The 25,319-nt window shown below is 45.8% G+C and overlaps 1 protein-coding gene across 7 annotated transcripts in view; it reads left to right on the top strand.

Annotated features, from left to right (window-relative positions):
• Positions 1-2,700: 2,700 nt before the first annotated feature.
• Positions 2,701-25,319, top strand: part of LOC147113798 (sodium-dependent phosphate transport protein 2A-like) — a 69,497-nt gene continuing 46,878 nt past the window's right edge. For 2 of the 7 annotated variants that reach the window (XM_085995126.1, XM_085995127.1), the window contains exons 1-7: positions 2,724-2,829; positions 13,148-13,282; positions 14,634-14,831; positions 16,542-16,670; positions 18,510-18,653; positions 20,558-20,669; positions 21,857-22,052. In XM_085995126.1, the coding sequence (XP_085851252.1) occupies positions 13,165-13,282; positions 14,634-14,831; positions 16,542-16,670; positions 18,510-18,653; positions 20,558-20,669; positions 21,857-22,052 (897 nt within the window). In that variant the 5' untranslated portion in view covers positions 2,724-2,829; positions 13,148-13,164. Of the gene's footprint in view, positions 2,830-13,147; positions 13,371-14,633; positions 14,832-16,541; positions 16,671-18,509; positions 18,654-20,557; positions 20,670-21,856; positions 22,053-25,319 lie in introns of those variants that run through there. The other 5 variants (XM_085995125.1, XM_085995120.1, XM_085995122.1 and 2 more) reach the window with 5 other exon arrangements.

The raw sequence follows: 25,319 nt of genomic DNA, 5'->3' as shown, positions 1-25,319 counted from the left end.
CCGTGGTGGCGCAAATTAAAGGGCAGGTGCCGGGCAGCCATGTTATTTTGGCCACACGCCAGCACCTGCCCCCTTCTGCCTTTTTATGTGGCATGAGTTCCTGCCAGGCTTAGTGGTCCCCTATACCCAGGATTCTGTGCCTCCTGCCTTCAATCACCATGAGGAGGGCTTCATCAGTGATGTTCTGTGTTCTTCTCCTAGATAGGGTCTTGCCCGGCTGCCCTCTGGTACAGATGGTCCTTGAGTGGACAGCATTCTCTAAAAGATAATAAAAATATTGGTAAGACATGCGGTGAAGTTATTAGAAAGTGAAGTGTGAGAGTCAAGCACTGTTCCTCTCTTACCTTGTTATCCTTTTGGTGCAGTTCCTGGTCCTGAGCTCCGATTCTCCTTATTGGGTGACCATGGTAGCATTGAACCCACTCTGCGGCCAATAGACCCTTTCAGTATTGACCTGATTGACTTGCACTGCATTGCATTACACAGCACTGCATTGAATGCAGACTACGTGGCCCAAAGATTCACTTGCCAACAAGATCTGGCAAGTTTCACCAGTTATAGATAATAGTCCAACCTGAGAAGAAATTGTGTTCTGATGTGGGCCTTCTTACAATTGATTACAACAACAACCTGTATTTATATAGTGCCTTTAATGTAGTAAAACATCCCAAGGTGCTTCTCAGGAGCGTTATCAAACTAAATTTGACACCAAGCCGCATAAGGAGATATTAGGACAGGTAACCGAAAGCTTGGTTTAGGTTTTAAGGAGCGTCTTAAAGGAGGAGAAAGTGGTAGTGAGGTAGAATGGTTTAGAGAGGGAGTTCCAGAGCTTTAGAGTTAGACAGCTGAATGCACGACCGCCAATGGTGGGCCGAGGGAAGTCAAGATGCCTTAAATGAAGCTTAAACTTTCATAGGAATAACCTGCTAATTTAGAGAAAAAACACAGCTGACCAACTAAAATTGTTTGTAAACTTCCAAACTGTAAAAGTAGACTAGTTTTTAACTTCATGCTCTGACGCAACCTAGCACTCTACCCATCCTCTAATATGTAATTGGCATAATTAACGTTAGTTATTGAGGTCACAGCTTACCTCAGAGCTGATGCAATGCGGAGAGTTCGCATTTTTAATGGTTTACTCAGAAGAGTTTATACTCATGCGTTTTTCCTGAGTTCTAGGGAGGCTTTAGGTAATTAAAAAGAAAGGTTTGAATTGATATAACACCTTTTATGACCTCAGGATGTCCCAAAGTGCTGTACGGCCAATTAAGTCATTTTCAAGTGCTGTCACTGTTGTAATGTAGGAAATGTGGCAGTGAGTTTGAGCACAGCAAGGTCCCACAAACAGCAATATGGGCATGACCAGAAAATGTGTTTTAGTTATGTTGGTTGAGGGATAACTATTGCCCATGACACTGGGAAGAACTCCCCTGCTCTTCATTGAATAGTGCCATGAGATCTTATACGTCCATGTGAGAGGGCTGACGTCTCATCTGAGAAACGGCACCTCCAACTGTACAGCACTCCCTCATGACTGCATTGAAGTGCCAACCTGCCTGAAACGTAACAGCTGGGGATGGATTCAATCTCCCTCCCCAACTGTTCATTCAGATTGAATCTGCAGGTTGTCAACCTCAAAGTCCTGCTTGACACTCAGCTGAACTTCAAACTTAATATCCAATCCATTACTAAGACCAGTTACTGAGCATTGACCACATTTGCCACTGCTTCATTCTGTCTGATGCTGAAATTTTCATCCATTATTTCATTTCTTCAAGATTTGATTTCATCATAGAATCATACAGCACAGAAGATGTGCCGCACTGTCCAAGGTGCCACCTTTGGGATGAGATGTTAAATCAAGGCCCTATTCAGGTCAAGCAAAAAGGATCTCATGGTGTCCTTTGAACTGCAAATTTGTAAAATTGCCGCCTATAATGCCATCAAGGTTTATATGAGCACTGGATTAGAACTCAGTGCACTCCTCCAAATACCATGGCGGCAAATTTCTGGGGTGCCTGCAGCTCTTCTACTGAAGTTACCACAGATGATTGGTGTAAACCTATGTAAAATCCAACTTTGACCGGGCCATCTGGCTCCCATTTACGTCAAGGGACCCCGATTTGCACTTATTCGCTGCCAAATCCAGCGGCGCTAAACCAGGAATGGAGCGGGAAATGGAACTGCTCCATTTTAAGAACATAAGAACATAAGAAATAGAAGCAGGAGTAGGCCATACAGCACCCCGAGCCTGCGCTGCCATTCAATAAGATCATGGCTGATCATCGACCTCAACTCCACTTTCCCACCCGACCCCCATATCCCTAGAGTTCAAAAATCTATCTCAGCCTTGAATATACTCAAAGACTCAGCATCCACAGCCCTCTGGGGCAGAGAATTTAACTGCCCCCTCTTCCTTCCCCACCAATTGGGGAGAGTTAAATATCCCCTGTGTGTATACCAATTGCCAACACTAACATACTTTGCCATGCTATCTGCCAAAAAACATTACGTTGCTTCTGCCCATCTGAAGGATTTTACCAAATTCGGCAAGTTGTGTTATGTGTGTCTGAACTGTGATTTGGTAGAATACACAGTCCCAGCTCTCACAGTGTCAGCACTTTCTCCACCAAAAGTTGATTATAAATTAACAATGTCTAGCTTCCTAAGCAGTGGTTAGTTATTGCAGGTGCACGCTCTGTGAGTTTGGTGTTGCAGACTTTGCTCTCTTAGTCCGAGTATAAAAAAATGTGTTGAAATTCTTTCTTCTCAAACTGGGTCAAGTGTGTGAATGTGAGAATTCGTGTGTGGAAATCTGTTCCAAATCAGGTAAGGGACAAACATATATTAGAGCAACAATGAGTCTATAAATTGCAGGTTTGATTTCTAATGATGTTTGTATTTGAATTGAAGTAGTTAAAATATTGTCATGTATGTATGTGTATTTATTCCCCTTTTTATTTGAATGGAGCATAATGAAAGAAAATAATTAAATCACTCACTTCATCAACGTTCAAGATGCCAGTGTAGAATTAGATTAATGATGGGCATTATTTTACTGAACCCCCTTCAACAGCTTTGTAAAACCTTATCTGTGCTATTATAACACTGTGATTTAATAGGTTAACAATTGAGTTCAATTCATTCAAAGGTGTTAAGAAGATAAGAAAAAAATAATATACGGAGGAAATTAACTATGCGTATAGTGCTGTATGCAAACTGGAGAATAATCAATTAAACATCATGTGATACTCAGTCTGTGAGGGAACCAACTTGGACAATTAATTTTCCAATACAGCTTTATCCTGAATTTATTATTGAGGTTGTTCAGTTCTTATATGCAGTCTCCCTCTACAGGTGCATTTTAAAAGAGGTTACATTATACCGAATAAAGGCAAAAGCATAATAATATCATTGCACATTTATGATTTATGTTCAGATATAATTATTTATTTAGTATGGAAAACGTAAAATTTACATATCTTTTTAAGTCATGTGGATATCTGAAAGAAAATATAATAAACAGCTTGCGACTTTGACGTAGAAAAATATCCCAAGGTGCAGAGGGGCGGAAAAGGAGCAGACACAGAGCCGACGTGGGAGTCAAGAGAGATGACCAGACTTTTGGTCAGAGATGGATTTTGAGAAGACTTTTGAGGGTGGCTGGGAAGGTTGAGAGGCCGAGGAGCTTAGGGAGGGAGTTTCAGAGAGTAGGTCCAAGGTTACTCTGCTCTGTCCCCAGTGGTGCAGCAGACATGCACAAGAAGCCAAAGGTCCAGAGAGCATGGGAGAGAACATAACACTGGATGGGTTACAGAGGTAGAGAAGAGCAAGACCCTGGCTCTCAATTTTAACATACCTCATACCTATGTTAGAGGTATTGCAGAAATGAATTCTCTATATTGGAATTGTAAGAACATGATCATTTTTTGCTCTGAAGAAAGCAGGATATAGCAACACTGTCATTTATTTCAGTCATTGTGACCATCACAGGCCCTGAGCCACTCAGGCGCAATTCTGGCAAAATATATCCAAGCAGAGACAGAACGCCAAAATATTTGATACATCTGAATAAGTCTGAATAGGTCCAAAATCCAGATATTCTGAATAATCTAAATTTTGGATGAATTGGATTATGTTGAGACAGGATGGCCTGTTCTTTCTAAAGAACAGCAGTTTATATTGATCGATGGACAACTTGTCCATTCTTATGCACGTTCAACACTATTTTGAAGTCATGCAAAATGCCTGCGGGCTGGGCTAGTGCTGCCTTGGAAAGAGTAACTAGCAATAGACAGGGGACTATGGGAATTTGTCTCTTTTTCTTTGGTTCATCCATTTAATGAATTGGTCCTCGTGACCATATGTCCAGTGATGGCATGTTTATCCATTCTATGGCAGTCTAAGGGAGGAGGCTGCATCGAAATTCTACATCAGGATTCCCTGGAGATGTAGTAGAAATCGGCATCACCATTGTTGTGGCTAGTGGGAGCACTCGTGCCTCTGAATCAGAAGGTTGTAGGTTCAAAACTATACTGCCCATGTCTTAACTCGCACCAAGCCCCGTTTGCCCATCACCCCTGTGCTCGCTGACCTACATTGGCTCCCAGTTAAGCAACGCCTTGATTTTAAAATTCTCATCCTCATTTTCAAATCCCTCCATGGCCTAGCACCTCCCTATCTCTGTAACCTACTCCAGCCCCACAACTCTCCAAGATATCTGCGGTCATCTAATTCTGGCCTGTTGAGCATCCCTGATTTTAATCACTCCACCATTGGTGGCTGTGCCTTCAGCTGCCAAGGCCCTAAGCTCTGGAATTCCCTCCCTAAACCTCTCCGCCACTCTACCTCTCTTTCCACCTTTAAGATGCTGCTTAAAACCTACTTCTTTGATCAAACTTTTAGTCATCTGCCCTAATTTCTCCTTGTGCGGCTCGGTGTCAATTTTTTGTTTTATAATGTGCCTGTGAAGTGCCTTGGGATGTTTTATTATGTTAAAGGCGCTATATAAATATAAGTTGCTGTTGTTGTTCATGTCCCACTCTAGAGACTTAAGCATATAATCCAGGCTGACACTCTAGTGCACTACTGAGAAAGTGCTACACTGTCGAAGGTGCCGTCTTTCGGAGAAGACGTTAAACGTTAGACACCTGCCCTCACAGGTGGACGTAAAAGATCCCATGGCACTATTTCAATGAAGAGTAGGGGAGTGTCCCCCAGTGTCCTGGTCAATACCACAGGTAATGATAGAGAGATGGCAGAAATAGTAAATAATTATTTTGCTTCAGTATTTACCAAGGAGATAGAACAGGTGGACATGACATTGGATGATGAGATTAGTAATGAGATAAGTACATTTAAAATAAAAAAAGGGGTATATTAAATAAACTAATCAAACTCAAAGAGGATAAAACCCCTGGTCCGGATGGATTGCATCCATGCATTTTAAAAGAATCTAGGGGGAAAGATAGCAGAGGCATTACTATGCATATTTAATAATTCATTAGAAAAAAGTATAGTGCCAGAGGACTGGCGGATAGCTAACATAATACCTATATTTAAGAAGGGGGATAGAACATGTCCAGGGAATTATAGACCAGTCAGCTTAACATCGGTGGTAGGAAAAATAATGGAATCCCTACTAAAAGAGAAAATAGAAGAACATCTAGAAACCAAAAATATAATGGGCCAGATTTTCCGATTGGAGTCATCCTGCGTGCGGATGCCTCTGAGCTGGAAAAATCTACGAACTTACCTGTTGGATCCGTAGGTCCTGAGACTTCCAATCCTGGGCCTCTCCTGGTGCGCGTGCTCAGAGGCCCAGGTATCCCAGGGGCGCAGGTGGTTCGCAAGCGTCCCTGGGATCACGTGGGCCATGGGGAACCAATCAAAGGAGGGAATCCCTGCACACTTTTGACAGTTCTCTCCGCTTAGACCCGTCAAAAGTATGAATGGGGATCACTCAAAAAACACACTAAAACATTAGAGTCATAGAGTCATAGAGTTATACAGCACGGATAGAGGCCCTTCAGCCCATCGTGTCCACGCCGGCCATCAAGCCCTGTCTAATCTAATCCCATATTCCAGCATTTGGTCCATAGCCTTGTATGCTATGGCATTTCAAGTGCTCATCCAAATGCCTCTTGAATGTTGTGAGGGTTCCAGCCTCCACAACCCTTTCAGGCAGTGAGTTCCAGACTCCAACCACCCTCTGGGTGAAAAAGTTCTTTCTCAAATCCCCTCTAAACCTCCCGCCCTTTACCTTGAATCTATGCCCCCTAGTTATTGACCCTTCTACTAAGGGAAAAAGCTCCTTAGTATCCATCCTATCTATGCCCCTCATAATTTTGTACACCTCAATCATGTCCCCCCCTCAGCCTTCTCAGCTCCAAGGAAAACAAACCCAATCTGCCCAGTCTCTCTTCATAGCTGAAGCGCTCCAGCCCTGGTAACATCCTGGTGAATCTCCTCTGCACCCTCTCCAAAGCTATCACATCCTTCCTGTAGTGTGGCGACCAGAACTGCACACAGTATTCCAGCTGTGGCCTAACCAGTGTTTTATACAGCTCCATCATAACCTCCTTGCTCTTATATTCTATGCCTCGGCTAATGAAGGCAAGTATCCCATATGCCTTTTTTACCACCTTATCCACCTGTTCCGCCGCCTTCAGGGATCTGTGTACTTGCACACCCAGATCCCTCTGACCCTCCGTCTTGCCTAGGGTCTTACCATTCATTGTGTATTCCCTTGCCTTGTTAGTCCCCCCAAAGTGCATCACCTCGCACTTTTCCGGGTTAAATTCCATTTGCCACTGTTCCGCCCATCTGACCAACCCATCTATATCGTCCTGCAGACTGAGACTACCCTCCTCGCTATTTACCACCCTACCAATTTTTGTATCATCCGCGAACTTACTGATCATACCTTTTACATTCATATCCAAGTCATTAATGTAGACCACAAACAGCAAGGGACCCAGCACCGATCCCTGTGGTACCCCACTGGCCACAGGCTTCCAGTCACAAAAACAACCTTCGACCATCACCCTCTGCCTTCTGCCACTAAGCCAGTTTTGTATCCAATGTGCCAAGGCACCCTGGATTCCATGGGCTCTTACCTTCTTGACCAGTCTCCTGTGCGGGACTTTATCGAAGGCCTTACTGAAATCCATGTATACCACATCCACTGCGTTACCCTCATCCACACACCTAGTCACCCCCTCAAAAAATTCAATCAAATTAGTCAGACATGATCTTCCCTTGACAAAGCCATGTTGACTATCCCTGATTAATCCTTGCCTCTCCAAGTGGAGACTAATTTTGTCCCTCAGAATTTTTTCCAATAATTTTCCTACCACTGATGTTAGGCTCACTGGCCTGTAGTTCCCCGGTTTTTCCCTACTCCCCTTCTTGAATAATGGTACTACATTAGCGGTTCTCCAGTCCTCTGGCACATCCCCTGTGGCCAGAGAGGTTCTGAATATATGTGTTAGAGCCCCCGCAATCTCGTCCTTTGCCTCACACAGCAGCCTGGGATACATTTCGTCTGGGCCTGGGGATTTATCCATTTTTAGGCCTGCTAAAACCGCCAATACCTCCTCCCTCTCGATGTTAATATGTTCGAGCATATCACAGTCCCCCCGCCCTATTTCTATGTCTACATCGTCCCTCTCCATAGTGAAAACAGATGCAAAAAATTCATTTAGAACCCCTCCTACATCTTCCGGCTCCACACACAGATTGCCACTTTTGTCCCTAATGGGCCCTATTTTTTCCCTAGTTATCCTCTTACCCTTAATATACTTATAAAACATCTTAGGATTTTCCTTTATTTTGCTCGCCAGTGTTATTTCATGGCCCCTCCTTGATCTCCTAATTTCTTTTTTAAGTATCCCCCTGCACTTTTTGTACTCCTCTAGGGCTTCCTCCGTCTTTAGCCTTTTGTATCTGCCAAAAGCCCTCCTTTTTTTTCTAATCCATTCTCGTATATCCCCTGACATCCAAGGTTCCCTGTGGTTTTTGGAACCACCCTTGACCTTTACGGGAACATGTTGCCATTGTATGATCTCAATCTCCCTTCTGAAAGCCTCCCATTGCTCCGATGCGGATTTTCCTACAAGTAGCTGATCCCAGTCCATTTTGGCCAGATCCTGCCTTATCCTATTAAAATTGGCCTTCCCCCAATTTAGAACATTTATTTCCGGCCCATCCCTGTCCTTTTCCATGACCACCTTAAATCTCACCATATTGTGGTCACTGTCACCAAAGTGCTCACCCACTAGCACTTCTTCCACTTGGCCGGCCACATTCCCTAGAATTAGGTCCAGTACCGCCCCCTCTCTTGTAGGACCTTCTGCATGCTGGCTCAAAAAGCTCTCCTGGATGCACTTTAAGAATTCTACACCCTCTGTGCCTTTCACACCCTGACTATCCCAGTTAATATTGGGGAAGTTGAAATCCCCCATTATTATTACCCTATTATTTGCACATTTCTCTGAGATTTGCCTACATATCTGTTCCTCTATCTCCCCCTGACTGTTTGGAGGCCTATAGTACACTCCCAGCAAAGTGCTTGCCCCCTTTTTGTTTTTAAGCTCCACCCATATGGCCTCATTAGAGGAACCTGCTAATATGTCATCCCTCCTTACTGCAGTAATTGACTCCTTAATTAATATTGCGACACCCCCTCCTCTTATACCTCCCCCTCTGTCTCGCCTGAAGATTCTGTACCCCGGAATATTGAGCTGCCAGTCTTGCCCCTCCCTCAACCATGTCTCCGTGATAGCAACAATATCATACTCCCGTGCGTTTATCAACACCTTCAGTTCATCCACCTTATTTGCAAGACTCCTTGCATTAAAATAGATGCCATCCAGCCTTGCCCTTGTATATTTGCCCTGTCTACCAAGCTGACTTGTTTTTTTCTCTATAATTGGCAGCACATCACCACCTATTTCAGCTCCCCTCTGTATCCCATCCCCCTGCCAAGTTAGTTTAAACCCCCCCCAACAGTGCTAGCAAACCTCCCCGCAAGGATATTTGTCCCGCTCTGGTTCAGGTGCAACCCGTCCGACTTGTACAAGTCCCACCTTTCCCAGAAGCAGGCCCAGTGATCCAGGAAACTAAAACCCTCCCTCCTGCACCAACTCTTTAGCCACGCATTCACCTGTTCTATCCTCCTATTCCTATACTCACTAGCACGTGGCACTGGGAGTAATCCAGAGATTACAACCTTTGAGGTCCTGTTTTTTAATCTGCTACCTAGCTCCCTAAATTCTTGATGCAGGACCTCATCCCCCTTCCTACCTATGTCGTTGGTCCCAATGTGGACCACGACCTCTGCCTGCACACCCTCCCCCTTAAGAATGCCCTGTAGCCGCTCAGTGACATCCATGACCCTGGCCCCAGGGAGGCAACAAACCATCCTGGAGTCACGTTTGCGGCCACAGAAACGCCTATCTGTTCCCCTTACGATAGAATCCCCTACCACTATTGCTCTCCCACTCTTTTTCCTCCCTTTCTGAGCAGCAGAAGCGTCCCTGGTGCCAGGAAGCTGGCTGCTGCTGCCTTCCCCTGGTGAGTCATCCCCCTCAACAGTATCCAACTTGGTATACCTGTTTGAAAGGGGGATGTCCGCAGGGGGCCCCTGCACTTCCTGCCTGCCTCTGTTGCTCCGCCTGATGGTCACCCAAGTTCTTTCTGCCTGTGCAGCCCTACCCTGCGGCGTGAACAACTCGCTAAACGTGCTATCCACGACCCTCTCAGCATCGCGCATGCTCCAAAACTCATCCACCCGCAGCTCGAGCGCCGCAATGCGGTCTACAAGTAGCTGCAGCTGGATGCATTTCCCGCACACATGGTCGCCAGGGACACTGGCAGCGTCCCTGACTTCCCACATGGAGCAAGAGGAGCAGAACACGGGGCTGAGCTCTCCTGCCATGACTTACTCCTTTAATTAATTTAAATACATTTTTTTTAAATCACATATTTAAAAGGAGTTAAAATGACCTTAAGTTAAATATTTTAAACAAAAATTTAATTTTTTGAAAAAAATAATTAAAATTTTTTACAGGGCTAAAAATAAACTTACGTTTTTTAAAAGTATTTTTAAATTATAAATGAATGGAAAAATTTTTTTTTTTTACTTTTGTAAACTCTTATGCTGGTAAAAGCAGGCCTTATGCCTGCTTTTACCAGGTATAAGATTGTTAAAGGTTTTCAGCGGGTGGAGGTTGTGCAGAAAGCGGAACTCTCTGCCCGCGGAGGCCCTTTTCCCGGGCAGGCGGACGAATTCTTGACAGATCAGAATTGCCGGTTTTCAGCGCATATGCTTTGCATGCCTGAAACCGGCACCTGCAAGGCCCCTACGGGTGTGTACACAGCTCATACACACCCATGGGGGTCGGAAATATGGGCCTTAAATAGTCATCATGGATTTCAAAAGGGAAAGTCTTGCTTGACGAAACTCATTGAATTTTTTTGAAGAGGTAATAGAGAGAGTAGACAATGGTAATGCAGTAGATGTAATTGATCTGGATTTTCAAAAGGCCTTCGATAAGGTACCCCATAATAGACTGATGAACAAGGTCAGAGAATGCGGAGTCAGGGGACAAGTAGCAGAATGGATTGCTGGCTGGCTTCAGGACAGAAAGCAGAGAGTAGGAGTAAAAGGTAGCTATTCACAATGGCAGAAGGTGGGTAGTGGTGTTCCACAAGGATCAGTGCTGGGACCATTGCTGCTCACAATTTACATTAACGATTTAGACTTAGGAATCAAAAACACAATTTCTAAATTTGTGGATGACAGCAAATTGGGGGTATAGTCAATACTGAGGAGGACTGCAACAACTTACAGGAGGACATTAATAAACTTGCAGAATGGGCATATAATTGGCAAATGAAGTTCAACACAGATAAACGTGAGGTATTACAGTTTGGTAGGAAGAATAGGGAGGTCACTTATCACTTGGAGGGTGCGAGTCGAGGTGGGGTAGGGGAACAAAGGGATCTCGGGGTACCAATACACAAAATACTAAAAGTTGCGATGCAGGTTAGCAAGGCCATAAAAAAAGCAAACCAAGCACTAGGGGTTATTTCTAGATGATAGAATTGAAAAGTAGGGAAGTTATGCTAAACCTGTATCGAACCTTGGTTAGACCACACTTAGAGTACTGCAAACAGTTCTGGCCGCCGTATTATAAAAAGGATATAGAGGCACTGGAGATGTGCAGAGAAGATTTACAAGGATGATACCAGAAATGTGAGGGTATACATATCAGGAAAGGATGCACAGGCTGGGCCGCTTTTCTCTTGAAAAAAGAAGGCTGAGGGGTGACCTAATAGAGGTCTTTAAAATTATGAAAGGTTTTAATAGAGTGGATACAGAGAGAATGTTTCCACTTGTGGGGAAGAGCATAACTAGAGGCCATCAATATAAGATCGTCACCAAGACATCCAATGGGGAATTCAGAAGAAAATTCTTTACCCACAGGTCCATGTTGAAGCAAATAGTATAGATGCATTTAAGGGGAGGATAGACAAGCTTATGAGGGAGAAGGGAATAGAGGGTTATGCTGATAGATTTAGATGAGGATAGAAGGGAGGAGGCGCGTGTGGAGCATAAACGCCGGCATGGACTGGTTGGGCCGAATGGCCTGTTTCTGTGACGTATATCCTATGTAATCCTTTGTAATATTTATCCCTCAATCAACATCATTAAAACAGATTATCTGGTCATTATCACATTGCTGTTTGTGGGAGCTTGCTGTGTGGAAATTCCTGATCTGGTATGCTTTCCCCCTCCCCCCTTACTCATCAAGCGAATAATTTTGGAAGTTTCTCCATCTATGCCCTTGAAAGGTCTGATATGCCAATTAAGATTAGGTGTGAGTCCCTTTCAAAGGCCCCAAATCTTGACTAGAATGAAGTAGTTGATCCCAAAGAGAGAGGATCAATTACCTTTTCTGGTCAGAGTAGTTCCAGTGGGAGTTAAAGAGTTGTAAAAATTTGGGCCCCAGGAGGATTCCACTTTGCCTTAGAAGGGAAGAACGGTTCAGGCTGGGGCAGCCCTCCCATGTTATCCAAATTACCCCATCCCTGGAATTTGGGACAGGGTCGCTGGCCTTGTGTGAGGGCGGTCATTTACACCAGTGGAGACTTCCACTGTCTTTCACTATTTTCAAGGTTGACTTGCTTGGGCTGAACACTTCAGCGTATCCGTTTAAAGGAACGTTGTGACATCTTTTCACACCCTCAATGGTCCTTAAACACTTCACAGCCAATGAATTCATTTTTGAAGTGCAGTCGCTTTTGTGATGTGGCAACCAATGTAGCAACCAAATTGTAAACAGCAAAGTCCCACAAGCACAAAGTGAGTAAAAGAAAGAACGTACATTCACATAGCACCTTTCACAACCTCAGGCGCTTTACAGGCAAGTTTAGGGTTGTAGTCACTGTTGTAATGTAGGGAAATACAGCTACCAATTTATGCACAGCAAGGTCCCACAAACAGTAATGTGATAAGGACCAGATCATCTGTTTTACTCATGTTGATTGAGGGATAAATATTGGCCAGGACACCAGGGAAAACTTCCCTGCCCTTCTTCAAAATAGTGTAATGGGATCTTTTACGTCCACCTGAAAGGGAAGACAGGGCCTTGGTTTAACATCCCATCCAAAAGACAGCACCTCCAACAGTGCAGCACCCCCTCAGTACTGCACTGGAGTGGCAGGCTAGATTTTGTGCTCAAGTCTCTGGAGTGGGACTTGACCCTCTAACCCTAAGGAGAGGGGGCTACCAACTGAGCCACAGCTGATGGTCATAATTTGCATTCCATACAATATGAATTATACCCACCCTATACAATATGTATGGTATACAGCCCATACAATATGCATCATATACATCCCATACAATATGCAAAATAAATATCCCTTGCAATATAAGTTTACTTTGCTTCTAAAGCCAAGGAATTTCTGCAAGCTCCCTTATTTATTTTAGGGAATTAATACAGAATAGCGGCCAGCAACTTGTTTCCTTGCAAAATGTAGACTGGGAGAGATGTTTCTGACATAATTGCAGTTGCTTCTTTGCCAGGCAGGGCTTGGGAGTGATAGTTTGAAAAGAATAACATGTCCTTCTTTACAGTGCAGCCTTGCAGTGAGATGGCGTCACATCCCGGAGCCAGTCCAGCCAGTCCCAGGAGGGTGCACCGTGGACCTCTCTCCCTTCCAACTGGGGGTGCACCTGACTCCCCCCGGCTGCCGTGTGCAATCATCAATGGTATTCAACTCTAGGGGGCGCTCATAGTCAATGGGGACCCTTTTCTACTACAACATTAATAAACAAGATCTATGACATGAAACTCTAAGTATGATTATATACATATATAAGATATGTCTAATTATACAGTGGTGCAAAGCAAATTAACCTTCTATAAGAATGGAATAGAGGGATACAGGGCCAGTGTCAGAAGAGGTAACTAGAGTGTGTGTTTGGCCAAATGGCCTGTTTCTGTGCTGTAGATTCTATGTAGTTCTATATATAATTACAAAAGTCATGTATATAGTACATGTCCTTCACACTTCACATTGCCACTTCAAAGTGACCAAAGTGCATAAAAGAGAGAAAGAAAGCTAGTGATTTCCTGCTGGTTTTGCTGATCCGGGTCACATAGCCTCGTCCCAAGGCCAGTGGCTCAGGGATTTACAAGCAGCTGCCAATCTAAAAAAACTTCCCTCAAAGTTAAAAATACTCATACGAAGGGAACAAATTGGCGGCTCCAAGTTCATTGGCGAGCATGGGAATTTCATTCATATCTAAAAATCACTGTCATTTCGAAGTTGCAGCTTGACTAACCAGCTGTACGCTCATTCATTCGAGTGCGTGAGTCGCTGTCAGGTGTCAGGTCGGGGCAGGACTGTCGATGGGAATTGAGTTGCCGTGGGATAGTGGTCAGGAGTAGGGATCCCAGCAGATTTTCCCCTCCCTTTCACATCCTCAGGACTTCCCAAAGTGCTTTACAGCCAATGAAGTACTTTTTGAACTGTAGTCACTGTTGTAATGTAGGAAACGCAGCAGCCAATTTGCGCACGGCAAGCTCCCACAAAGAGTAATGTGATAATGACCAGATCATCTGTTTTGGTGATGTTGGTTGAGGGACAAATATTGGCCAGGACACCAGGGAGAACTCTCCTGCCCTTCTTTGAATAGTGCCATGGAATCTTTGATGTCCACCTGAGAGGACCTTGGTTTAATGTCTCATCCGAGAGATTGAATCAGACCTCAGCACAGATCAAGCTCTACGGCTCAACGAGACACTGAACAAGCTTGCTGGACCACTGGTGGAAGTCTTTAACTTATTCTTACGTATTCTTTACATATATAACCTCACCAAACCCCCACTCCTCCCCAGTTGTAAGCTGCTAATGTTCAGGAAGTGCTGTTCCGGAAGCTGTGAGTCCGCAGAGCCTGAATTTCTAATCCATATAAACGAATGAATGAAAATTCATGGGGCTGGGAGCCTACAATTTCCCAGCCAGTACCCCTGCGAGTGCTACACCACACCGGGAGGGGAATCAGCCCGTATAATGCAAAATGCAACAACTATCATTGTGTCGTTCAAATGTGGCAGGCATGAACGGGGTCGCTGGCACAAAACCGTACCCTCTCCCTGCGGTCGGAGGAGTTCCACACTCGGATCATGGGTATCTCTGTCCGGGCTCAACGGTCAACCTGGTGGACAGCATGGACAAGTTTGAGATTGACTCGCATTCGGCTAAGGCCTGGGCATTCTCCAAACTGGACAATTCCAACATGCCTCAATGGAGCGGTAAGTAGTGTGCTTCAAGGGAACATTCTTCCCGAATGTGGAGTTTGTTTTTTTTGTAGTTTTTTTTGCTGTTGGACGTGTAACCATTATTTGTCAATCAATGCCGGTAAATAGGACCGCTTGTGCAATCGTGTGCTACCAGCGGGAGAGGCTCCAGTGCAGGAGCACACACAGCAGAAAATAGGCTCTGATGTAACGTTAATGGCCACTTAATCAGAGCACATAGAATACGCTGGAAATACATGGCGTGTCAGTTAGATCCTGTTAAAGTAAAGGACAGATTAATGTCCAGACTTGAAAAGTGATGGATAAGAAAGCACTTAGATAGCGCTGAACACAAAAAAGAGGCAGAAAAAAAGCAAGAGGCAGAGTAATCACAACAACAACTTGCATTTACATAGCACTTTAATGTAGTAAAACCTCCCATGGCGCTTCACAGGAGCGTTATCAAACAAAATTTGACCGAACCACATAATGAGATATTAGGGCAGGTGACCAAAAGTTTGGTTAAAGCAGTAGATTTTAAGGAGCATCTTAAAGGAGGAGAGAACTCCAGAGAGGCAGAGAGGTTTAGGGAGGGAATTCCAGAGCTTAGGGCCTAGGCAGCTGAAGGCACGACCACCAAAGGTGGAGTGATGAAAATCAGAAATATAGGAGTTAAAGGGTTGAATAACCTGCTTATTAAAAATGCAGTTCACAAGCCATTCATTGCATTAACTCAGCCACACATCCCAGATCTGCAGTTCTTAGGGCATTTTCCTTGTTTGGTTTACCCCCACGCCCTTTTTTGTCCAGAGGGGACTGACAAGTCAAGATGTGCCTAGGAGAACAACCAAGAAGAAGAAAGAACTGCAGGGATAGATCAATAGCTCAAATCTATTAACGAGGAGCAACTCATGGGCTTGAACAGGTTACTGGCAGATTTTAAAAATGCGAAGAGAGATTTACATTTTGTACATTTTGCAAAGGTAGCTGTGGACTTTTTAAAAATTCAATCTCGCGATGTGGGTGTTGCTGGCAAGGCCGGCCTTTATTATGGTGGTGGGCCTTCGTGAGCTGCTGCAGCAACAGTTTGATACAGCTGAGTGACTTGCTAGGCCGCTCCAGCAGACAGTTAATAGGCAACCGCGTTAGTGTGGGACTAGCATCACATAAATGCCAGACTGGGCAAGGACGGCAGGTTTCCTTCTCTAAAGGACAATGGTGAGCCACTTGGGTTTTTACGACAATCCGACAGCTTCATGGTCACTTTTACTGATCCCAACTTTTTATTTTCAGATTTTTTTTAAACAGCAAATTCTCAAAACTGCCATGGCATGATTTGAACTCACATCCTCTGGATTATTAGTCTCGGCCTCTGGATTACTAGTCCGGTAACACAGGTTAGGGAGGCAAGAATTTAAAAATCAAAGGTACAGGCAAACAAAGTAGTGAGTCAGACATGGCTCCAGTATGGAAATCGCCCAATGAGAATGGTATTGGCTGCATTCAGCGGGGAAGTAGGCTCGGCAGATGGGAACATTTCTAGTGGACACAAGGCCCTAAATCATGAAGCTGTCTGATGGTGGTGAAGTTGCTGCGTTGTCCTTTATTTTCCCCTTGACAAAGCATGAATGTGTGCATGGAGCTGACATCAAACCTTGAAATCGCTGAGCCAAGATCATTTTTGACACAACAGATAAGAAACTGAGAAGGGTCTTTATTTTTCAGAGCTGGATGCCAAAGGGAAAGTGAAATCTATTCTGAACTCGATGATGAAGAGTCTGCTCCTCTTTAGCTTTCTCTACATGTTTGTGTGCTCTCTCGATGTCCTCAGTGCAGCCTTTCAACTTGCTGGAGGTAATGGATGCTTCATTCTTCACTCTTCAGACCTAAACCGTTGTTGTGTATTCGTTCCAGCTGCAGTCAAACTCTATGGGGGACAAAGTAAAGATGGTCATTGTTGACAATCATTATCAAACTACCTTAAACAAGCTGGAAATAACGTAACGTGTTTAAAATGTGAGATACAACACCTGCTCTTTTACCTCCTCCTTTCCCACTGTCCAGGGCCCCAAACACTCCTTCCAGATGAAACAGCGATTTACTTGTACTTCTTGCAATTTAGTATACTGTATTCGCTGCTCACGATGCGGTCTCCTCTACATTGGGGTGACCAAACGCAGATTGGGTGACCGCTTTGCGGAACACTTCCGTTCAGTCCGTACCCTGAGCTTCCGGTCGCCTGTCACTTTAATTCACCGCTCCACTCCCACTCTGACTTCTCTGTCCTCGGCCTCTTACACTCTTCCAATGAAGCTCAACGTAAGCTCGAGGAACAGCACATCATCTTTCTATTAGGCACTTTACAGCCTTTTGGACTCAACATTGAGTGCAACAATTTCAGACCATAACCTCTGCCCCTATTTTTTCAGGCGGCAGCCGTTGATGATTCTGCCATCCCCATTTGTGACATGTAACCACTCCTGCCTTCCACCCTATCACAGACCGTCCCGTTTGTTCTTTCCTCCCCTCCCCCTTTCCCTGCCTCTGCACCTGCTTAAAACCTGTTACATCTCTAACTTTTTCCAGTTTTTACAAAGGGTGACAGACCTGAAACGTTAACTCTGTTTTTCTCTCTCCATGGATGCTGCCTGACCTGCTGAGTGTTTCCAGCATTTTCTGATGTTATTTTTGAAAGTCTTCTGTGTCTGTTGGCTGTAAGGGTCCTTCCTATGTGCAGTAATACAAAAATCCTGTGTAATTTGATCAAATATATTTTTGATTAGTTGTTTCTTTTGAACCAAACAGACAGCTATTTCAATTCTGCTCAGTCCCGATCTGAAAGTATTTATCAGCCTTGTCTTATTCAAATCGGTGAGTTTGTCTGGAGGCTTCAGAGAGTAAGGCTAGCTAGCTTCCACCATTGGAAGAAAAAGAGAGAAAAGAACCGTTATGTGAAAATAATGAATTATAGAATAGTTTAGTATAACAGTTTTAAACTGTTTATCATTTTCTATTACAATGAAGCTGCTGTGAATATCTATGTTGTGTTACTGTGAAATTTTGGGATCCCTGCTCCTCTGCCAGAAGTGCGGTCAAATGGGATTCCTGGCTACCTCCAGCAGAGGACATGGGCCCTGTCCCAAATCCCGGGAATGGGCAAGGCGCTCCTATAGAGGCTCTGCAGAGGCCCCCCACCTGCCATGAAGAATTGATGCGGAATCAGAGTGGATCCATGTCACACTGATTGGAAGAGCCAGGGACCCTTAATGGGCTGAAGATGAAAGTTTTTAAAAATGACTTTTCCCCCCCCGCCACCCACCCCCACTCCAGAGAAACAATGTATTTTGGGATCGCATACGTTCCTGTTTTAGGTGGCTACCCAAGATGCCTAAATAATGGGCTTGATGAATTTAGCAGCAGGCCGAAGGCGCCGCAGATTGAACAGAGGTCCTCCCACTGCTAAATTTCAGCGTTGGGTCCGATTTACGTCTGAAAAATGGGCACAGCGCATACCAATTTCTATCCCAACATCTCTGAGTTAGGTCACCTTGAATGCTTCTCTTTTCCAAAAGAGAATAAGACCTGTGCAATAGGCAATACATCAGAGATAATTTAGATTAGCCAACATTACCATGACAAACAAGTATGTGAATATCTTGCTGGGCGTGTGCCAATGAGGTCTCTCTCTTTCAGGCAAGGTGGCCGGTGACATTTTTAAAGACAATGCAATCCTGTCTAACCCTGTGGCTGGACTTGTGGTGGGAATCTTGGTCACTGTCCTGGTCCAAAGCTCGAGTACATCAACGTCCATCATTGTCAGCATGGTGTCATCAGGATGTAAGTAAACCAACCCTGCCTACAGGAAGATCAAGAGAGCACAAGAAGTAAAGACATAAGGAGAGAGATAGAGATATCTTGGCTCATCTTAAATCATTATCAGCCATGAAAACCATTAATAAATATCATAATGTATCTAGACCATGAAATGGTGATTTTGATGACCCTACTATCGGGAGAATGTCAGAAAAAGAGATATCTGCACACACAACTGTTTTTGAACTCACTCTTGTTTTTTTGAAAGACTCGATGGGCCAAATGGCCTCCTTCTGTGCTGTACTATTCTAGGGTTCTATGATTCTTTTATGCTGTAATCTACTTGCCGGAGATGATCTGAGAACAGATGTTTTGTGTAGCTCACCCCTTGTAGTGATACCCAGTTCCCGTCTGGTGACTCCAAGATTTGGGGTTGCTGTCCACAACTCTCGATCTCCCATTCATGATGCTGCTGGAGCAGAATTTCATGGTATCATTGAAAACGAGATTCATGATAAAATGTCTGCTCCAATGTTTTCTCTGACCAGTAGCTTGAAGGCATTAAGGGTAGCAGAAACTGGAGACCAGAAGACAAATAGGCCTAGAAATGACTTTGGTGGTTTTAGGGGATGGATAACATTGCTCAGTGTGCTATTTTAACTGAGGTGATAACACATTAAAACAAAGGGTTCATGTCTGTATTAAAATAATGGGGCGAAGAATGGGAAGACTAAATCCATTTCTTCGGCCTCCACCATCAATTCCAGATCATTGTCACTGATTCCACCCTCCTCCCCAGCAATTGCCCGTGACTAAACCAGAGTGTTTGACCCCGAGCTAAGCTCCTGACCCTGTATCAAGCACCGCCTACTTCCACCTCCGTAACATCACCTGCCTCTGCCCCTGCCTAAGCCCATTGATGCCTTTGTCACCTCCAGACTTGACTATTCCAATGCTCTCCTAGCTGGTCTCCCATTCTCCACCCTCTGTAAATTTAAGCTCATCCAAAACTCTGCTGCCCACATCATAACCCCCTTGTTAAAACCCACCTCTTCGACCAAGCTTTTGGTCAATCCTCCTATTATCTTCTTCTTTGTCTTGGTGTCAATTTTTGTCTGATTATGCCTCTGTGAAGCACCTTGGGGGATTTTTCTATGTTAAAGGCACTACTTAAATGCAAGTTGATGTTGTTGGTGGTTGTTGTTGGTTGTTGTTGTTGGATTTGCTTTTAACTGGCTGACTTCAAATTCTAAGAATATGTTCAAATTCTTTTTGAATTATCTTACCACGTCTTAACCTTTGTCAGATTCCCCTGTTATGATCAGATGGTGGGGCTTTTACTTGGTACTTTGTGAAAATATAGATGTTTCCATCACATTAATTTGTGCAGGTTTACTTATCTAAGATTTCTAAGGCCCAGGTTTGTTGCTTGTCTAACTTTAACCAAGGGTTCTGTAGAAAAGGTTGAATGAGTCCTTGAAGGATCCCATATTGTAGAGGAATATAGCTTCCTTAGTTTTAATGTGCCAATGTAAACTGTGCTGAAATCGTGGCTCATCTGCTCTAATGCATCGGGTATAAGTTCTGGTCCATCCAGCCTGTCCCACACAGCTGTGATGCCTTGCGCATCACAATATATACACTCCCCTCCCCACCCAAAACCATATGATCTCCTGGGAGAGGAGACAAACCAGATAAAACCCCAGGCCAATTCAGGAAAAAAAAACCTGGACAATTTACTGTGAGATATAACTGCATCAGACAGCTGATGCATGGTTAATATAATTTAATATATGCCAACAGATACTGCCAGAAGCATTCCAATGGATCAAGAATGCAATGAAGAAATATGTTCTCATTTGTAATATTGTATAACATCTGCAGTATACTGAATACAAGTGCTCAACTTATATCTTTGCTTTTTCCAGTACTGGGTGTGCGTTCTGCAATTCCTATTATCATGGGATCCAATATTGGGACCTCAGTAACAAACACTATCGTAGCCCTAATGCAAGCTGGAGACAGAAATGAATTCAAACGGTAAGATAGTCCATTAATTATGTAGCAGTGATTAAAAGCCATTGGGATTGGGTTCTTTCCAAAACATCTGGGATCTGAGTAGGCTTGTGCCTCTGAGGGTCAAAGAGTTCAGTCCCGGTCAGGGCTAATAATATAATCTCATGGTGAGTTTTCTTCAATACTCAGACTATCTACTGGTACAATGATCAAAAGAAGGGCCTTTAGATTTTCCATAGTCTTATGTCAACCAATCGAACCTGAGCTGAGCAGCATATCCACCAACGATAAGACACAGTCTACTTGTTGAGGTGTGAGCTGTCAAATAGAGGTTCATAGGGGCAGAGATGGAAAGTAAGGATATTCTTAAAGGCAGATGTAGTGGCCTTTTTCTACTGCCATGATTATCTAACTTATATTTGTATGTATCTGTGTCAAGAACAAAGACTAGATATCCATCCAAGGAACTATTAGGAGCAGCAGAGACAAACAGGTGTAAAAAGGACATGTTGCAATGCGAAAATCAGTGAATAATTGGCCTTGACTATTGAGCGATAATTTATTCAACAGGTAAACCTACTAATTTTGTTTCCACCGTCAATGTTCTCCCTATCCGTCCTGAGAACACCGACTCATACTGGGGGATGGTCCCCTAGGTCCTGGCTGTTCTCCAATGTCTTTCTCAATTGGTCATCCTTCAAACCGAAGGGCGGAGTTTCCATTTCCCGCACTCGCAGCTTGATACCGCACCCGTTGTGTGCTCGTATCAGGAAACTGCACATGAACACATTTGGGGTCCATTAAAGCTCCAGTTAAGTCTTGAGTGTCAGTGGGCATTTTAACTATGCGAGAGGGGGGGTGGGGTGGCATCCCGGCCAATCCTGATCCTGTCCTCAACAACGTCTGCAAGTCTGATTTTTCAGCAGGGTCGCTAGATAACAATCGAACCATGGAAATGTTGTCTGATCTCCCCTCTAATCAATCAGAGTTGAGACAAATTGCCTCACTACTGTTGCGGCTCCGACTGGGACCAGAGACTCAAGCCTGGGGCCTTCCAGGTCTATATAGAGCTCAGGCCATGCGCTTATCAATGAGCCATCTGGGGAAAATCTCCCGCTCGCTCTACATCCAAACTGATCATTCAAGTTTCTTTCTAAAACGAAAACCACTCGTCATTCTATATTGCCGCACATTTCTTTAATTAATTACAGGGCCTTCGCAGGAGCCACTGTCCATGATTGCTTCAATTGGCTCTCCGTGCTGGTACTGCTGCCGATCGAGGTGGCTAGCGGCTTCTTGTATCGACTCACTAAGGTCGTGGTGGGCAGCTTTAAAATCCAGACAGGAAAGGATGCACCAAACCTCCTTGGCATCATAACCGATCCATTCACTGACTACATTATACAGGTATGGACAGCAGTTACCCTATTAATGGCATTTATACCTACGTCGTGTACATTGAGTATAATAATACGATGTAGTTTTTTAAATTTTGACTTAGTGGCTGTCCAGTCACAGTACATAAGGCTCGTGTGGAGCATAAGCACCGGTATGGACCAGTTGAGCCGAATAACCTGTTTCTCCGCTGTACTTTCTATTTTATAAGCATTTAAAGAAAAAAAAATGACTTCCGTTCTGATTCCTGTACCTAGCTTATCTATCTTCTTATCTTCTATATATATAAAGCGGCTCTTCTGTCTGTCTGTCCTGATGTCTGTCTGTCTGTCTGTCTGTCTGTCCGTTCTCTATACCTTTGAAAGTTACAGAGCGTACCGACGCGCGCGTCGCCTCAAAAGAAAGCTTGCGATTCCGGACCGGTCATAGGCGTATTTACGTTTCGGCCGCACAAAAATCCCACCCGCGGTATCTGAAAAACGTTCAGCCTTCCGCTCATTAGCATCTCATTAGCGACCGTGTGACGTCGAGGTCGACCAATCGGACGGCGGGCTCCTTCCTACAGTTGAGTGTCGAGTGACTCGACGATTGACCAATCCTACGCTTCGGTGACCTGACCGGTCGACCAATCGGTGCGTGTGTGGGCGGGCCTTATCCTTCTGAACCGAGGTGAGTGGCCGCCATCTTGATTTTTCACGATTTTTTCCCCACACTTTCAGTGTGTTAGGGAAGTAAGGTAAATATTTGAATTATGTGTTAGGGAATTAATTAACAATTTATTTGAGTTTTGTATTGTGTTTAGCAACCCCCCCCTCCTCCTCACCCTCGCGCAGGGGGGACTCGGGGCCTGAAGCTCAAAAAATTTCTCTCTCTCTCTCTCTCTCTCCCTCTCTCTCTCTCCCCTTCTCCTCTTCCCTCTCTCTCCTTCTCCTCTTCCCTCTCTCCTCTTCCCTCTCTCTCCTTCTCCTCTTCCCTCTCTGTCTCTCTCTACTTCCCCCTCTCAGGTTTCACGGTGTCGCGGACGGAGCGCGGGCGGGCTGCCCGAAGTTTCCCGCTCGCTAACGGCCGCCAAGCCGCCCTTGCCTGCTCCCCGCGGGCCGCCTCGCGCCGCCCGCACTGACCGCGCATGCGCCGCCCCGCACTGACCGCGCATGCGCCGCCCGCACTGACCGCGCATGCGCCACCCGCACTGACCGCGCATGCGCCGCCCCGCCCCGCAGCGGCCGTCCATCAGCCGCGCGATATGCGGGGGACCTCAGCACCGGTCCGTCCCGCCTCAGAACCCGACCGCAGGCCTTAAGCGCTAGGCCCCGCAACGGCCGCTATCGCAACGGCACCGGACCTCAGGCGCTAGGCAGGGGGAGGGGCCGGAGAGAGAGGGACAGAGGGGGGGAGTGGGGGAGCGGGGGGAGTGGGGGGAGGGGAGGGGAGGGTGGGGGTGGGCGAGGGGAGGGGAGGGGTGGGGGAGGGTAGGTGTGGGGGTGGGGGGAGGGGAGGGAGGGAGGGAGGCAGGGGAGGGGAGAGGAAGGGGAGAGGAGGGGAGGGGAGGGGGAGGAGGGGAGGGAGAGAGGGGAGGGGAGGGAGGGATAGGACAGGGAGAGGACATGACAGGGAGAGGGGGGGACACACCAGGGGCAGGGAGACCAAGCGCCCCCAAAATTGCCCTCGCAAAGCGGGGCTCCCCAGCTAGTATATATATATATTAAACGGATACTTCTTTCTGTCTGTCTGTCCTTCTGTCTGTGCTTCTGTCTGTCTGTCCTCGGGGTGTGCGTCTGTACGCCTATGCGCTCGAAAGTTACAGAGCATACCTACGCGTGCTTTACGTCGAAAGAAAGCTTACCTTTCCGAAACCCTGGTAAGCGTATTTACATTTCGGCCGGACGAAAATCGCGCCCGCGGCATCCGAAAAAACCCTTCAACATTCCGCTCATTATCCACTTATTACCATAGAGTGACATTGAGGTCGACCAATCATACGGCCAACCAACCCGATGGTCGACCAATCAATGCGTGGCGGGGGGCGGGTTCGTCCGCATGTGCAGCCGGGCCCTCCTAGAGTCGAGTGACAGGACGATTGACCAATCCTATGCTTCGGTGACATGACGATCGACCAATCAGTGCGTGTGTGGGCGGGCCTTATCGTTCTGAACTGAGGCGAGTGGCCGCCATCTTTATTCTCACCTTCTGTGTGTTTATTTGTTAGGAGCGATTTTTTTTTAAATGTGTAAAACGTAAAAACACAATGTCTAAAACGTTTAAAACACAATGAAGATGGTGTCCCATCTTCTTAACAGCTGTTATAAAAAAAATAACTTTTGGTGTTTTCAGCAAGAATGCGCGTTCCTTCTCCGTGGCAGCTTTTTAAAAACATTAAAAAACTTCAAGATGGCCTCCCATCTTCTTAACCACCCGTTTATAAAAAAAAATTTAAAAAATATTTCTGTTGGTTTCACGGACTTGCGCGTTCCTTCTCCGTGGCAGCTTTATAAAAAAAAAAAAATTCCTGTTTGTTTCAGACTGCGCGTTCCTTCCCCCGTGGCAGCTTTTTAAAAAAACATTAAAAAACTTTCAAGATGGCCTCCCATCTTCTTAACACCCGTTTTTGAAAAAAACATTTCTTTCTTCTTTCGCTGACCCCCCTCAAAACACTACACTCCCTCCTCCCCCCTCTCCCTCCCACTCCTCCTCTCCTCCCCCCTTCTCCCTACTTCTCCCCCTCTCACCCCCACCCCCCTTCTCACTCCTCTCCCCCCCTCCTCTCTCTCTCTCCTCCTCTCTCCTCTCCTCTCTCCTCTCCCAACCCCCCCGGCGCCCCCCCCCCTCCCTCCCCGGCACCCCCCCACCCCCTCTCCCTTGCCCTCGCCCCCCCCTCTCCCTCGCCCCCCCTCTCCCTCCCCCCCCTCGCCCCCCCCCCTCCTTCGACCCCCTCCTCTCCCCTCGCCCCCCCTCTCTCCCTCGCCCCCCCTCTCTCCCTCGCCCCCCCCTCTCTCCCTCACCCCCCCTACGTCACCCCCCCCTCTCTCCCTCGCCCCCTCCCTCGCCCCCCTCTCCTGCCTCGCCCCCCTCTCTCCCTCGCCCCCCCTCTCTCCCTCGCCACCCCCTCTCTCCCTCGCTCTCTTCCCCCCCAGTCACTTGCTCTCTTCCCCCCCACAGTCACTCGCTCTCTTCCCCCCACAGTCGCTCGCTCTCTTCCCCCCCACAGTCGCTCGCTCTCTTCCCCCCCCACAGTCACTCGCTTCCTTCCCCGCCCCACAGTCGCTCGCTCTCTTTCCCCCC

Source organism: Somniosus microcephalus, chromosome 8 (genome assembly GCF_052327205.1).
Source record: "Somniosus microcephalus isolate GS21.2 chromosome 8, FLI_Smic_1.0, whole genome shotgun sequence".
NCBI classification, from domain to species: domain Eukaryota; kingdom Metazoa; phylum Chordata; class Chondrichthyes; order Squaliformes; family Somniosidae; genus Somniosus; species Somniosus microcephalus.
The sequence above is the reverse complement of the archived record's forward strand: the minus strand, read 5'-3'. Positions and strand labels throughout refer to the sequence as shown.